The sequence below is a fragment of the Dermacentor silvarum genome, chromosome 1, assembly GCF_013339745.2.
Source record: "Dermacentor silvarum isolate Dsil-2018 chromosome 1, BIME_Dsil_1.4, whole genome shotgun sequence".
NCBI classification, from domain to species: domain Eukaryota; kingdom Metazoa; phylum Arthropoda; class Arachnida; order Ixodida; family Ixodidae; genus Dermacentor; species Dermacentor silvarum.
In genome coordinates, this window is record NC_051154.1 from 266,327,334 (window position 1) to 266,344,539 (window position 17,206).

The 17,206-nt window shown below is 42.1% G+C and overlaps 1 protein-coding gene across 6 annotated transcripts in view; it reads right to left on the bottom strand.

Moving 5' to 3' along the window:
- Positions 1-278: 278 nt before the first annotated feature.
- The window catches only part of LOC119437141 (rap guanine nucleotide exchange factor), a 598,134-nt gene continuing 581,206 nt past the window's right edge, over positions 279-17,206 (bottom strand). For 5 of the 6 annotated variants that reach the window (XM_037704208.2, XM_037704210.2, XM_037704209.2 and 2 more), the window contains 4 exons: positions 15,006-15,110; positions 12,640-12,747; positions 6,627-6,893; positions 279-2,152 (listed from right to left, as the gene is read on the bottom strand). In XM_037704208.2, coding sequence (XP_037560136.1) covers positions 2,121-2,152; positions 6,627-6,893; positions 12,640-12,747; positions 15,006-15,110 — 512 coding nt within the window. In that variant the 3' untranslated portion in view covers positions 279-2,120. The remainder of the gene's footprint in view (positions 2,153-6,626; positions 6,894-12,639; positions 12,748-15,005; positions 15,111-17,206) is intronic. The other variant, XM_037704211.2, reaches the window with a different exon arrangement.

Sequence of the window (17,206 nt, forward strand, 5' to 3'; positions counted from 1 at the left end):
TTAAAATGCTATGGGTTTGCGCCCACCTGAGAGTTGTGGAGTGCGAATGCGCCTGCGGCTCCCTGGCCCCGACCGACCTAGTCCCCCCTGTCCAGCCTGGGCTTCGTTTCCCCTCCCCTCTAAGCACAACCATGCATGGAGTGCAAGCAGTGAGTCTGCACATTTCGATTTTGATTATTAAATAAAGCAAAGCTCAGGAGTTTGAAACACAGTCTGTTAAACTTGTTCTGAAAAGTAGAAGCAGAAAATGAAATCACTGGACAGTGAACAGACAGCACTGAAAGCATTTCCATATTTATTATGGATTTGTCTTAACTATGTACAGCTCTGATATGACCACTATACAACAGATCTGTTTTGTCTCTGCCTTCTTTACATGACCATAGAAGTTCTTGTCTTGGCAGTACAAAAATATCTTGGGGAGGAAAGAGAACAATGTTGTTACAAAAGTGACGAGGCAGCAGTGTGCACAAGGTTTCAGGAAACCACGGGTGAATGCCCGAATTTTGTGAAAATTTTGGCAAGGAAAGATGTTGCCTAGAAAACTACACCTCTGCACATTAAGTAGAAAAATGAATCCTGTGTGACTGCTGCAGCTCAACAGACAAACATTCTCCCCATAACAGCAATAATGGTTTAAATGCAGGTTTTAGCAGCAGAAATGAGTCAGGTGTTTTTGTGATGGATGCAAACTGATACCTGAGGAGTTGATACGGATAAGGAATAATAATACTGATGCTACAGCAACACATTCTTGACAAGGCAGGGAACAGAAGCGACTGCTCTTCACAGGACAGATGTGACTCACAACACATTTTAAAAGCATGACGTTGCATGCCTGCAAATAGGCAAAGCCTAAAAGCCACTTTGTTCGTTAACTTTTACAATTTTCTTCCTTTAAAAGCACGAACTTAATATACCTTCAGCGCATGTATCAGCTGAACTTTTATCTTTACTATATTTGTATTGCCGCAATGCTGTCTTATAAATCATACAAAGTGAGATGACTATACTTGAGAGCTCAGCAGTAAAAGGCCTGTTACAGATGTGATAGCTTGAAAACAAGCATGCAGAAGCGCTTGCTGCAGGCATCTTAAAAGAAATTCACAAGGCAAAAGACACATACAATGTTTTTGCTGGATAAAGTGGTGGCAACGTTAATAGTTCAGAACTGCCATCCACACATTGCCAGCGCATTGTCAAGCTCTCATAGATGCTGGTTGTGTACCTTATTACGTACGAAACGAGAGGTCATGATACACAAAAGCCAGAAGAGATGAAAAGAGAGGGAACAAGTTACAGATGCTCAAAGCCCAGCACAGCCGAGCTAGATAAACAAAGATAACAGGAAACGGGCACAAAAAACATAGCAAGGAAGTAACATTAAAATGGGACCAGTGCTATGCTGACACATGAATGGCAAAAGAAACAAGTTGCCCTATATACAAAACTTTTACATTACACTGCTTGCCATGTCAAGATAATAAAATCTCAAGGCAAAAGCAAAAACGTACAACACAAGGTGTCTTCTGTTGTCACACCCAAAGACAAAACGAGTGAGTTTGAGCCCTTTTTTGAAAGGCTGTCACGACAATATGGTACAAGCAATGTGCAGGGAGGGCGGCCTCAGACGTGGTGCATTAAATGTTACACTAATATATAAAAAGCATTTGTACACATCACTAGATCTTTGGTTTTCTTTCTTCTTCCTCCAAGTTTAGCTTTTCTTGTGCATGCTCACAGAAAGCAAGAATACATTGCTTTGCCCTGCTCAAAGTGCAAGCTCGAAACAAGGTGCTGTAAAGTGCTGAACAGAGAAACACAAGCACAGTCTAATGGCCACATGTCCACACTTTTTTTTTTCAAATAAAGAGTGCGAGAAGCAAAAGGTTTGAACATAATATAAAAAAAGCGCAGTCATTTTTGCACAAACTGTCTTGTACACCAATGCACACACACACGACTGCCATGCCACTTGGAGGCAGTGCAGACGGCACAGCTTTCTCACGTCCGTCGTCGACTAGTGGCCCCCTCAGGTTGCGTTTCCATCAATGGCAGCCAGTTTTGCTCACAGAACTTCTGCAATGGGTGCAGCTTGGTTCCTTGTCCATCATAAGAGATCACACGGCAGAGACCTGTGTTTCGTCTTCATCTGTGGGATGCAGAGAAGGCGAGAGAGACAATGTGGCATGAATCCTTAATTAAAAAGAACATACTTCCAAATGGAGAAAGCATACAGCACTAAACAATTATGAAAGAAGCAATCTTCAAAAGGTGCACATGTAAAGGCAGTTGGCTAATCTATTAACCTCATCTTTGATAGCCTATGTTAACGGCATTTTACACAAAGCCCACAAAATTATTTGTGGGCTAGATACATGAACTAATGTAAACATTGAGTCACATAACGAGTCTTCAAAGCTATGATGAGTTTTGGCTACCGGTAATAACTAGTGTAATTGTTACATAAACTAATGCTGACTAGTGTATCACAACATGAGTCTTCAAAGCATTGACGAGATTTGGCTACTGATAACAATTCTACTGTAATTGTTAAGAGAGGCAGAGCATCGCTGATGATGGTTAAATGGCTCTACGCTTGCTGTTTACAGTCAATAATCCCCGTTGCACTGGACACAAGACACCAGCAGAGAGTTTGTCAATTACAAGAATAAACTAGCAAAACAAAAAAAAAAGAGAAAGCCACAGCAGTTACGAGCATGATCCCAACTGAAAAGAAATAAGGGCTCCACTAGCCTGGAACATGCTTGGAATAGGTAATGCTGAATAAACAATGTAAGGACTGTAGGCGTAACACACAGGGTTTCTCTTACTAGCAAACGATGGCCCATTAGTACTTGAATATGATGATCATCAATGGTGAAATACAATTCAAGTCTGTCCGTTAATGTTGTGGTACAATGAGGAAGAATGATTTGCATGATAATGGCCAATATGATTACTAAAAAAAATTTTCTGTAATCACAGGATTGATTTTGCTAAAAGCTATGTGCCTTGCACCAGTCTCGAAAAATAGGGGCTCAAAATGTGTCGTGAAATGCATTGCTGTTCCAGTTTGTCCAGTAAAATTTTTCCTAACTGCATTTTTCCTCCATGTGGAGACATTAACATCAATTCTGCAATTACAACATGTCACTAAAGTCATTAACTAACCCTGTAATGCCATAACACAATTCTGTACCAAGGAAAATTATAACTTTGCCTTTATTTCTGGTTTTGAAGAGTATTTCTACAAAAAAAAAAGACAATGAAATGTTATTTTGGGTAAAAACTAATTAGTACAATAATTAATTATTTAGTAGTTGGTTCGCTGAACTGTCGACAACTGAGAACTTGTTATAGCAAATAAAAAAACGCTACTATATACTGTGTATTAGGTCTCCCATGCTTAAAGGGGCCCTGGACCACCCCTTGGGCTTGATGAAAAAACACTGTCCGTGGATAGTATGCACTGCTGTAAACATCTCAGCCAAATTTTGCAGTTGTGTGCGGCGCGTGGATCTCGCAAGCGGAGCGCTAAGTCACCTTTCTCTCAAACGCTCTCTTTTCAACAAAAGCCTGCTCCTCACTCTTTTCTGGACGTTTTATTTAGTAATATAGCAGATTCCCATACACATCCGCTATCGGCCAATAGCTGACATCAATCAAGAAGGGTGTTTGGATGTAATTGTGTATATTTATTGAGACAGTTTAATAAACAGGCTGAAGTAAGCGAAAATGTGCTTTCGAATTTCGATAATAATTATGCACTTCCGGAAGACATCCGCGTAGAAATTAAACGTTGGCCACCCTGCTCATAGGTGTCGTAACCATCGGGTCTCGCTAATTTCGACTAGCTTTGAACACTCAACTAGCCTCGAACCATGCGAAACTTAAGGTCAGACCACACACACGCTTGCCAGCGCGCACTCACTGGCCACACCTGGTTAGACGCCTTCGCAGACTTCACTTCGTAATGAGTTATTGATAGCACTTCAAAATGCGTAAGCTGGATGTGGCAACTATCTGTCGGTCAAGCTGGTGCAGGACAAACCCTGTCTGCACCATGTAGCACAGCCAGACAGGAGCACATGAGCGTGAGCGTGCACTCTAGCGCTGTCGTGCGCAAAGCAAACGCTGCAGTTGCATGTAGCTGCAGTCTGCTACGTAGCGTATACTGCCGTGGGGTGCCACGACGAGTCCACTGGCTGATGGCTGAGCGCACTGCAGCTCGCTAAGGACAACCACATTTGGTGCATTGTAGGTGCCAAAATTGGAAATAGTGGCATCTGCGAGAATATCCAAAATCAAAGTTCAACTGTGCGCCACAGTGACGTTCAGTAGACGGAGCGTTGTGGGCACACCCAGCTCCTTCGAAGTGCAAATCATTGAAGAAGGAGCGGAAGCACTGCGAACGGTTTGTTTGATTGCCAAGAACTCCGCTTCCGCTAAACGCATTGAAGAACTTCTTGCAGCAAAGTAGTTCTGAAACAGTTTAATTTAACTTCAAATGCATTTCTCGACTTCGATAAGAAGTGGTTCAGTGTCCCTTTAGATCAGAATTTTTAGGTATCAAAACAGCCTAGCATATGTGATACGTTCGGTAATGTGGGGTTAAAAGTTCCTTAGTAAAAATTCCCTTAATTAAACATCATATAGGCAATTATCGTGCAAATTATGATGCCTACAACTGCTACGAAGCTTGGTCAGTATAATTTTGTCACAAATTCCCTATCTTACGTAGGTGAAGGCAACATAGAAATTGCTATGGCAAACATTTCAGTGCTTCAACATTCGTGTTCTTGAATGTGTCAGCCAATAAAAATGCATCAAGTCTTTCATTCAGCAAAGACCAGCACATTCTTATTTCGCTTGAGACTTTATTAACTACAGCTGCATACTTACTGAGGGCATAACTTGCGAGATGTCCCCTTGACAAGTGACAAACCCAAAGGACAACAAAGAATCCAAAACAACACACAAAGCCCAGCAACACATACAAAAGGTGCAGAGTGCCACAGCAGCAAGGCAGACAAATGTGGTAAGGAAACGTGCAATGTGGTAAGCGTGCAGCAATGCAAAAGGCAGGCAAGGTTGATTATGAAACATGCATTACACAAGGATGAAGTTACCTAAATGTGGAGACCAACACCGTAAAATTGATCCAACTTGCTCCCACCATTCAAATACAAAGTACAAGAGCATGCTCCTGGTATATGGTGCAAGACTCTCTTCAGCAATAACACACATAGCATTATCAATGACACTCATGCAATAATTTGTAAGAAGGCCAGAATCAGACTTTTCTGACCCTGTGGCCATTTTAAACACAAAAGGGTGGTATGGAAAGTACAGAAAATCAAGTCAGCAGACCGAACGTGAAGAAGTGTGCCCGTTTGCCACACAATGAATGCCCACCATCACATTAGTAATAATTTCTTACGGTGCAAAACAGACGTGATTGGATATGTTGCTCCTCCGACATTCATAAATTTTTGCATGCACTTAGGTGTGCTTGGATGTTTGTGATGGCTACTTTGAAAGTGTAACCCAGTGAAACACACCTTTCTGCAATTCATTCCTTTGGCTATGATTCTGTTCATGAATATGTAGAAAATAACTCTGCACAAAATATTCTGCACTTCTGCACTAGAAGAAGCACTTCAAGTAATATGCCAATAATACCACTCCTTTAAGTGAAAATGAACCAATTTTTTACATCAGTTTCTGAAAGCATTTTTGTAATTGGCAACCCAAATACTTAAATTTAAGTTCCTACTAGAGCTGCTAAATAATACATTTGCTAATGGGTTATTCAAGCAAGAAAAGCTTGTGAGGAGATCTTATATATTAAATTTACAACTTATGTCAGCACTAGAGTCAAATTACTGGCACCCATAATGCTCATAACACATCTGTATTAGAACTTGTACACCTTAAGGTGTATAAGTTCTACTTTCAATCTGCATTATTAATCTGAATTCAGATTAAAAATGCGGATTGAAAGTAAAGAACACCAGGTAGGCAACTGAAATACTAAAAGGGTGGAAAGAAAAAAGCTAACTATTTCTTAATGAGCAGGCCTGAAACTTTCCAGTACAGTCCTCGTCACATTTAATTAACCCAAACATTCTGCACCCCATAAATAGCTTGAACAATAGGCTCACACATTGATGGCATTGCAAATCCTAAAGTCACACCTGTGCTACAGAGATGCCACAGAGACAACCTCACGATCAATTTTGAACACCTGTCATTCTGTGTGCACCAAAGTCAAAGTGGCATCTATGCTTTCTGCCACTGTCACTATGCAACCACTGCAGTCGGGAAATGAACTTGCAACCTTGTGGTCAGCTATAGCTGCTAAGCAACTACAGTAAGCTATGTTCATAGAAGTGAACCGAACGGAACTTCACTTGCGCATACACAGTTCATGCAGACAAGTGTATACTTCACCCTGAAGGTACAAGAAATGCAAATTTTCGGGAGGCATGTTCCTAATAAACATGACAGGGTCTGTACATGCTGTGAACCGGAGCACAAAAGACCCAGACACACCGAATAGACAAGGCATTTTGTGACATTGCATCCCACAGTGATGCCTCCTCTTTAGGTAGGCCACCTACCCTCCTCATCAGCCTCATGGTCAGTAGCTGGATCAGTAGTCACTTCACAGGCATAACTGGCTGCTGCTGCCACTACCGCAGCAGTGGCCGCCATGACCTCTTGACTACGGGCCCGATGTAGCCGCTGGGCTTGTCGGCTTCGGGCTGCCATCTGGGCAGCGACGTTGTAGTCGGGGGGTCGTCGCGGTGGCCCCGCACCCTTGGGTGCGGGGGGCGGGTCTCGTGGGGGAGGGGGAGGCATCAGCAGGCATGATGGGGACAAGGGACCTGGATATGCCGAGGACACGAGCGTGCGCCAGGGGAGGGAAGCAGATTGAGAGGAAGGGAGAGGGCAAGAACAAGCCAACACAAACAGGTGAGAGAATGCGATGAGCATGAGCACTTAAGTCTATAGCACTAGCATTCACATTCAGCAGCTGCAAATGCACTGCAAACAAAAGGTAGGAACAATGAGCACTTTTATGGCATAAATAGAAGCAGTCCTCTCAAGGACAAGCACAAGCAGTACTTAATTGCACACTAAAATGGCACATGGCAAAAGCGAGGCATGGAAGAAATGACTGCAGCCAAAAAAAAAATTATTGATGACAACATCAAAAGCATCTTGCAGCAGCTGCAGCTGGGCCTAAGAAGAATTGTGGTGCCTCTCTTGCTAGCAAGCATAACCAGCTTGCATGGGTAGTCATCGCAGCCTGAAAATTGGTCTATGCCTCACTATCGAAACTTCAGAAAGTCCGTTTCAGGATGTTCTTTCACAACTTCTGCCGTGTAACACGACTAAAATGCCTGCAAATTTGTTTCTTATACAAGCAGTTTGTAATTTCTGCTTAAGTTAAAGTTTCAGTATGAAAACTGTTTGCATATTAAACTGCTACCAGGGAACCTGCTCCAAATTTAAGTTTAGAAGAGACCATTGCTGGTATTCAGGTCCATCAAATTAAGTACTATAGTGAACAGAAGGAAGAAATATACACCAAATTTAATGGTTTCAACACTACAAACTCAATTATGTCTTGTCTCTGCATTCCTAATCTTGGGAGCCATGCAACCACCTGCATTGGAGTGAAAATTTGGTATGCAGGTGAAGTGTGTTTAAAATTGAGCTAGATATAACCTGGCAGTGAGTACACAGGTATATATTTAGTAGAGGTTGAAATGCAGAGGGGTAAATATCCAGTCCTCGCATGATACGAATAGCACGTTAAATTTTCTGTTGATTAAACAACAAGATGTGACTTAACTCGACATTAATCACAATGGAGGTGAAACCACCGGGACGTCATGGACCTATCAAATCACAGGCACAGATGTAGAAGACCAGACATAAAAGAAAAAGAAATGAACAGCAATCAACAGTAACAAAAGTTTAAACGCAATCATGATTAGTGCTAATATGGTTAGAAAAGGTAATTAAAGTAGTGGGATTGATGAAAGAAGTGTTAAATTAGGTAGAAGAGCTACATTACAGAAAGCAGCAACAAAAAACAAAATAAAAGAAAAAAAAGCACGTAAGGTGAGGCGAAATTGTACATAAAATTTGCAAAGGCATGCAAGGGGGAGAAATGCTATGAGAAAGCCCAAAGTACCAGAGTGTGGTATTGAAGTTGTGCACAAATTCACGGCTCTTCATGTGTACAAACATCACAAAGAAAAGAGAAATCAAATGCTTCTGGTCAGCTCTTGGCCTAAATGTCATCACATAAACATCATTCCAGGAACGCATTAAACACAGAAACATGGCAGCAATACTATTTTCTATTTAGAACAACTGAAGTGACAGTACAATGGAGATAAGCACACTTACAGGCAGCACAAAAAAAAAAAAAGTAAAAAGTAAACGGGGCACAGTGCTGCAGACTCAATGTATTAATGACATAAAATTAACAAGATGCAGTGTTGTCATATAATCTTATTCAAAAACACCAAATGAAAAATCAACCCGATTGTGCATAAATATCAAATTCACCCCTGCACTTTGCACCAGTGAATATTTTTTTGTGCTGCCTGTACTGTACTTTATGAATTAGCCCATGAGAGAAGACTGGCATTATCAGCAGGGTGCCCCTACACTTAACATGGCAGCCACAATTTCAAGAACACATGTTTAATCCTCCTGCAGATGGGTGCTTCCTTTGGAATTTATGGTAAAAGACCTTTATGATAAAATGGATGTGAAAGCACAGATAGTGACAATTCAAAACAAATGGGCAACTGAAACCACACAACAGTTTCATTTGCCACATTAAATTGACAGCAGTAAGACCATATACAACAATGCACAAGATGTAAAGAAAAAAAAAAAAAATGAGTCTACCTGTCTATTTAGGTTCTGTAAATGTGGCCAAAGTAGGCCCTTGACAACTTTGAAATCACAGTCAAGCCACTGTGAACTTTTATTTCAAGAAGTGCTTCTCAAACACCAGGGCAGTTATGTCATAAGCATTGAGCTGTTTACAATACAGCTTCAAAATGAACCCATTCGATTTGCACACATAAGCAGCCACATCCTTTTATTGAGGCATGGCAGCTTCACAAGCTTTTGTTCCTTGACAAATTGATGTCAAGCAGGTCTTGCTACCTGTCAGTCTCCTTTGCTCACGTCCTTTCTAGCCAATGCTAATCTGAAAGGCACTGCTACTGTTACTGCACCTTCAAATGCAGTGCTTTCTGTGAATTCAGTTCCACTTCTGTGAATGCAGCTCTGCATGCGCTAGTCAAGTCTGCATCTGATCGACCATTTGTGCAGCCTATTACAATAAATGTAATGGACTCAGTCGGCCATTGCTGGCAACAGCTGTTTTTTTTTTATAAGCTGTACCTGTCAGCGAAAACTGCACACTGCTGCAAACCAAGTCTTGCAACCACACAACCCCACAAGAGGCCCTAGTACACTGTTTATGAAAGGTGTCGAAAGTGTCTGGTATCAAAAAGCATTTCTTCTATCTTGTCGAGCAAACATTTTTGAATGCACCTTGTATGTGCTGGGTGACCAGCAAGCAAATTCTGCCTTTGCCACACCCTTGCTGCCCAATTCTTTTTGTCGTTCCTACAGAGGCAAATCAGTTCTGTGAAAGCCTGCAAGGTGGAGGAACATTAATGAAAGGGAAAAATTGTTATCCACCCGACTGTAGCACTAAGTTATAAAGGAAATCCATACGGTTTCCTCGGAAAGAAAGCTTCGCAGTTGAAAAATTTGTCCTGGTCTGGGGATTAAACCCGGCACCACCACCTTTCCAGGGCAGTTGTGTTACTACTGCGCTAACAAGTAGGCTAGCAGATTGCAAAACGAGGCCAAATAATCGGTAACTCAAAGCACAGAGACACTGAATATGGCAAATCAGTTCTGCGAATGCCTGCAAGGTAAACGAACGCTCATGATATGACAAAATTGTCATTTACTTGACTGTACCATGAAGCCACAAAGGAAACCCACACTGGGAAATATGTATGGTGCTTCTACTGTGTTCCTGCTGTGTTTAAAACCTGTACCATCATACCTTTGTAAAACAAGTTACGCTATACTCCATCCTTCGTTGTGCTGAGCTTTGGTATTAGCACAATCTCAGAGGTTGGGTGGCACAGCCTCAACTTCAGAGGCCATACTAAAGGCCCAGTTGTGTTGTCCTACACAAGTACATACAGCTGCCGACAGATTTTTTGTACTCCAAAAATTCGGACTCGTTGGATATTCCGGACTTCATAAATGCACTGTCAGGGTTCCCATAGAGCTAGTGCGTTTTTGCAACCGATTTTTCGGATGAATTTAGGCCCCAAAGTTCGATTTTCTGGACTAAATCGCTCGTGCTGAGCCACGCTACCCGTATTTGGAGGCTGCCATGTTGGATTTTCCTCTGGCTTGCCCAGGCTTGGCTTCTAGTAGCCCGCTCTATAGCCTCCAAGATCTGGACAACGCGTGCCGTCCTCTCGTCTCGGAGGCCATGCCCGCTCTTCTTTATCAGACGCCCTAGGGGACGACACTTCTTTTTCTTTTTTCAGTCAGCACTATCGTCTTAATCACTTTGCGAAATCCGTTTTTTAATTTTTTTTAAAGTTCCGTTGCTATTTTTATCTTGCACATGGTGCGGGTGCCTCGGAGACGTGTGCAGGTTCACATTTCATGGGGCGCTGCCGGAGCTAATCGTGGAGGCCACGTGCGAAGTAACGAGGCTCGTTTCTTCGCTGGCTCGTTTCTTCGATGGCGATCTCCGCTAACGAAGATCGCCAACGCGGTGACGCTCTTGTCAACTGCATGCAGAGGCGACGTCAGTCTTGTGCAAATACAAGCAAACCAGATCGCCTCCAAGCATAGTATGAGGCAGGGCATTATTAAAGATTTTTTTTATGACAATCTAAGCCTATAGAGTGTCATAAATTTTCTTTTTTAGGTTGAAAACGAGTTTTTCGGACTGTTCGATTTTTTGGATTATTTTTCGGTCCCCGCGAAGTCCGGAAAATCGGTCGGCGACTGTAAGGCACTACCTTATCAGTAATGAGATCTTTTGTCTTCGCTTCTGACGGAGAAACTCCTTATCCAGCAGTGTGTGATGTTGGGCTAGTAGGTGTTGCATTGCTTCTGAAGACAACACAAGCACTGTCTTCTTCCTATCTGTCTTCGTCTTGCTGTGCTGTCTCTTATTTTGCAACTCCTTACAGCTGCATCTCAAGAAATCTGGCCAATGGCCATCATGTATATAAGTGCATAGCTATATACACAAGAAGTGGCGGGAATTTCAGGAAGTTGAAGGAAATAGAGGCAGTCTTGACTGAAAGTGAAGACTCCCTGCTGTCAGCACAGAAATTCCTTGAATCACAAGAGCAAGTAAAAAATCTGAAATTATTTCTAAAGATCTGACAAAACTGAACTTTCATGGCATGTGCACATATTTTGTATGTTTATGCAATAACAAATGCACATATCTCTTTCCAAAATAATTTTAGACAATGCAGCCTTAGTTGCATAATACACAAGTCTTCACATGAGAGCCCAACAATGTCTACAATATGACATCACACTGACACTCATGAGACCACCGCTTTCCATAGTCAACAGGTAGATGGAATATGAAATACTATGTACACTCACACCAAGATAACAGGGTCATAAACATCAAGCATGCATTCTGTGTAGTCACCAAACCAACAAATTGCACCAGTTCCAAGAAACCATCCAATGCACTTTTGGCATATCAAGTTAACAAGCTTAACAAACACACAGTTAATTTCAAACTCTTGCATTATTCCCTTCAATCAGTTCCCACAAGATTAACAAGTCACAGTAACACACACACACAAAAAAAAAAAAAAAAAGCCAAGACCTAACAGGATATGAAATTTTGCAGCATAAAAATTGTCACCATGATGAGAAACCAGGCTTACTCAAGAACACCACCACCATATCTTAGGGGGGAAAAAAAAAGGTAAATGTGTTACAGAAATACTGAGTGTTAGACCCAAAGCCACAAGCAAAAACGATATTAGCAGAGCCAAACCAAAAAAGAAAAAGAAGCGAAAGCATTTGAAGTTAAGAGCACTGTAAGCAACAAGTGCTGCAGAGAATAGTCTTGCCAAAAAGTCAAGCAAGCAGAAAAAGGTTATGAAACAGAGGCTATGCCCTAGAAATAACTTTTAGAGTGCTTGTGCACAATGTACCATTTTCCAGACTTCTCGCCAGACTACCTCTACCTTTTAACCTAAAGTTTAACAAAAGCATCCGTGCAACCACTTGTCCGATTACACCTTACGTACACTTTTAAGCAACTGTTCATGTGCCAATCAGTCTCGTTAATGCAGCCTTCCATATCTTTTTAAGATCACTTTGTACGCATACAACCAAGGACAGCATATTGTTTTCAGCATAGATACATCACATAGAAGAGTTAACAGTTGCAGTCAAAATTACAGCCTGCATAAAATCTGTCCTCTGCCCCTTGCGTGTCAAAACTGAAAACTGGTTGCACAAAGAAATATTTGGGAACACGGCAAATTTGCGCTAGAAAGTAGCAGCATGACTTACCTTGATGCTGACCTGGAACAAGTGGTGGCAGGACAGGCACACCATGGGTGAATGGTGGCATGCTCTTGCGGTTTCGCATCACAGTGGGAGGCGACGGAGGACCGGTGCCTATGGAAGAGGGACAGGTGCACACATGTAAACAGGTAACAAGAGGTAAGCAGCAGAAGAGTACAAAGCAGTAAAGAAATGGAAGGGGACCAATCATAAAAAGAATAATGTCAGAATGTAGTGACGGTGAAGAGCAGGACTACTCAAATGACAATGATAGCAGCAGCAGCAAGCATTTTCATCAAATCTAATGATACAGCTATTCAAACTGCACCTATTTATAGGGGTGTCATTGCACATTATGAATTTACACTGCGAGAAAGTGCTTGAGTGATCTGTTCTACCATGTACACGGTGATATGCCGGATCTGTCTTTCTAAAACTGGCTACAACATTAGGGATGCATGAGCACCCTTATATTGCAAGGGCATCTCATGCAACAATAGAAATGTGATAATCTTTACCATGCTTAATCTGAAATGACGCACACGGCAATGTGATACACCTTAATAACAACCAAAAAAAAACTTCACAATGGGTCACTACTTCTTTCAGGGATTTTACGTGCCAAAACCAGTTCTGATTATGAGGTACGCCGTAGTGGAGGGCTCCGGATTAATTTTGACCACCAGGGGTTCTTCAACGTGCACTACAACGCAAGCATACGGACGTTTTTGCATTTCCCCTCCATCGAAATGGGGCCACTGCGGCCAGGATTCGATCTCGCGATCTCGTGCTCAGCAGCGCAACGGCTTATCTGACTGAGCCACCGCGGCGGGTACAATGGGTCACTTGCACATTTCGGGGCATGCATCCAAAGGCAGGCTAGAATCAGCAGCTGATCTGGTTAATATAGTCGCAGAAAAGGTGCTGTTTCATCCAATTTAATTGGTACAGTCAAGAGCAAAAGTCTGAAGAAAAGTGGTGCTGCTAAACATTTTTTTCTTTGCAGCATACACATAAAGGCTGAAATCAAGTGGTACTACCACCTACATGCGCCTTTTTAACCAGCGTCATGCATTAATACAGCTTCACGTTGCATGGCTGCGCTAGAAGAAATGAAATTTTTTTGTCGATGCCGTGGTCTATAGCTTTTGCTCTCGACTGTACATCTGTCATCTGAGCTGCTGCGCGAATGCAGCACAAAGCCTGCAGTGGGGCTGAACAAGGAATGCTCGTACCCCGCAAGTTCATTTCATGTGCACAAACAAAGGAAGAGGAGTGCAGTCTCGCTTTTGCCTTCCCTTGAGGGTCTGCTCGTGGCCATGAAAAGAAGTGCATGGCTTGACCTGGCCACTCCTTTTAAAAAAATCTAGCCACACAGCTGTGTGAAGCACAGTTGGCTTTCCAGGAGCACCTGTGGTCTGCAACACAACACCATCGCAGTTCTCCCATGTGTCATACGGGGACTTATTAGAGGACCAGGCTTGGTCATAGGGGACAGTCAAAGTGCTCAGACAAGAGATGCGGCACCGTCTCCCTGGCATTTATTCCAAAGAACTTACTAGCTTGCGACCAGCGCTCGCTCCTGCAGTACATTTTCCGTTTCTTTCTAATGCGAAAGACTGCATGTTTCTACAAATGTATTACGCACAAATGGAAGAATGAACTCCTTGCAGTGACACCACTGCTGGGTGTGCAAAGGATGCTGCATGTAAGGGGAAAAAGTCACATGTTAATATCTCTAATTAGGCATTAGCTGGTCATTTGCCTGCTATCTAAGCATGAGACCTCCCAGGTATGAACTGCTATCATACATTCTTTGACATCAAGCTAAAAAAAATGTAATTCAGAGCACCCATGTTCACTATTACTGTACTACAGTACTTCAAGAACAGTGGACATTCCTGGTAATTAGCACCATTCTCAATAAACATCTACTATAAAACTGTGCACAATGTTCAGTCAAATACTCATTGTCACCGAGTAAGTCTGTACCATGAGAACAAGGCAAAAAGAAAAATACTGCAAGCATGAGATGCATGAGCATGCAGGAATGGTTAGCAACTTGCACTGTATGTGTAAATACTATACTGCAGAAAGGCATTTTCAAATAAAATTATTGATTCAAGTACCTTTGTATCTACTTGTACTTTTCACACTAACATTCAACACAAACCTCCATTTCACTGCTCGCTTTTTCTCCCAGACCAAGCAAATGCATGCATAAAAGCATGCAACATTTCAATCATACATATCTGTTATACTGACTGCTTACACACAAGCATTTGCCCTCACACTGAACAATTTTGCAATAATAAAAAAAAAAACACCACTAATGTGCATGACTAACAGCACCACTCTAAAGGTGCCATTACCTGAAATTCGTCGCTGCTGTGGGCTATTGTAACCAGCCGAACAACGACCAGAATCACTGTCGTGGTAGCTCCCAACCCCGCTATCCGCTGAGGTGACAGAGCATGCTAAGGAAAGAAAATTGCATGCAGAGGATGAGAACAAAATGACACAAGAAACATAGCAGCAAACACCGACAAGTGACATGCACCACTTGTAGAAATAATGGTGCACTGCCTAAAAGGAACACAGCATGGCTGTGGTACGAAAAATAGAACTAAGATATACATGTTCTTTTGAGAGCGCCTGATATAAAACTTGATCACCAACATTTCTTGTTCTTTAGACTACACCTGATGTATGTGTCAATCTTATTGAGTTCTGATTGCACTGTGACAAGGCAAAACAGGCAGACACATTCTTGCCATGAATGTGGCTAATACCTGCCCTAGTACACCTCAATGAAGGGTTACCATAGTCACTTATTAAGCGAGTACTGACATGGCACTTTCAATGACTGATTTGTTTTGTGTGTTAAATGAAGGTCGAAACTCTTAAAAAAAATATCACAGTTTCGCACCATAAGGGCGAAGCAATGAATGCGATAGCAACATGTTAGAATAATACATGAAGTGTAAGACTTGTAGCTGTAGTGGCAGAATGAATTGAAGTAAATGTAAGCCAAGTAAAAACGAGCTGTTCTGCTAGGGGTCCTCTGTTTGAATCCTGCCATCGGACAATTTCATTTATGTGTATTAATTAAAGCCAACGTCTTTCTTAGCGACTTTACCACCACTTTTTCGTACCGAGTATGTTTCAAATCTCTTTCCTGGGCCGATCCCAGAAGTAGTGCACAGCCGCGCCAATAAAATTACTTCGCTTTGAGGTTTGAGCTCCGTTATTATTTCTGACTTTTAATATTCAAGTCTGAGATGACTTAAGATTAAAGGCATGTTTGTTTCATGACATTTGTTTGTTGGCTGCCATTCTGAAATTTGTTGGCTGCCATTCTGAAAATTCTGAGGAATAATTTTGTCAAGAATGTAAGACCTGGTATGAACAAGTTTAGTGATAGAATGGTGTGGCGATATAACCTCCATATACCGCATGCCATATAGCATACACATACCTAAATATATATGGAACCTCATGGCAACGCTGACGCCAACAGTAATGGCAAAAATTCGCTTGGAGCATCCATATAATTGCTATCGCAATAAGAAGTACTTTAAACATCCCAGTGCTCTAAACAATTTACCATAATACACTTTTTTCTAAGAACAAGTTTCGGCTTTGGTACCCAGGAGGTGGATGGGTCCCCAGTGAAAACACTTCGTCCATAGGATATCTTAATCAAGTCCCAATGTCCATGCACCATTTTGGAAACAAATAGGACATCTTCCGAACGTCCATTTTGGATATATTCTACCACAGATGTCCCAACGATATCTCGCACGGACCTTTTTCAGCATACATGTGAATATTTGTCCTCCAATACGCTCTGTCTGAATTTCCTCAAACCAAAATTATGTTTTCTCACATGTTAGAATTGCAATTTGAAGGTATCATGCCTGCAGCTGGTGCGTACGTTGTACTATGCGAGTTTTTTGACGGAATTTACTTAGGGAACTTCAGACAGTTTAATGAGCCACTTGCACGTGGCAGAAATCCTAGAAGAATAAGGAGTATACTGAAGTTCCGCCCGCGTGCACGTAATGTGCGCACGTGATGTATTTGTTTTTGATGTGTGGGGCGTGCTCTGCCTGTTGCATTTGTTGCACAGCGTGTGCTGCAAACATAATTGACATTATAGCAAACACTGTGCAAAAGGCCTGGCATATGTCTGTAAAATGTACACAACATATGTCCCAATGATGTGCAAGGTGTCTTACGGACATGCAAGGTGTCTGCAGGACATGGAAAGTGCAGCCAAACGATCGTGTGAGGGACATCTACAGGACGTATTGGACACAGCCCTAGAATATCCACGTCCTGGCAGTGGATGTCCATAGGAAGTCATTGTTTTCACCAGGTCATGATGTCGTCACACAGTGGCTCACTCCAATCCTGTGAGTACTGCAGCTGTCACACGAGCGCAGCCAGCAAAAATGCGAGCAGTGCTCTCGTTGATTTCTTTATGAGTAACGTCATCATACCTAGCCTTATTGCTACAAAACATCAGCAAATAATTGCTCTGCCACAATGTAAAATAATGGTGGTGATG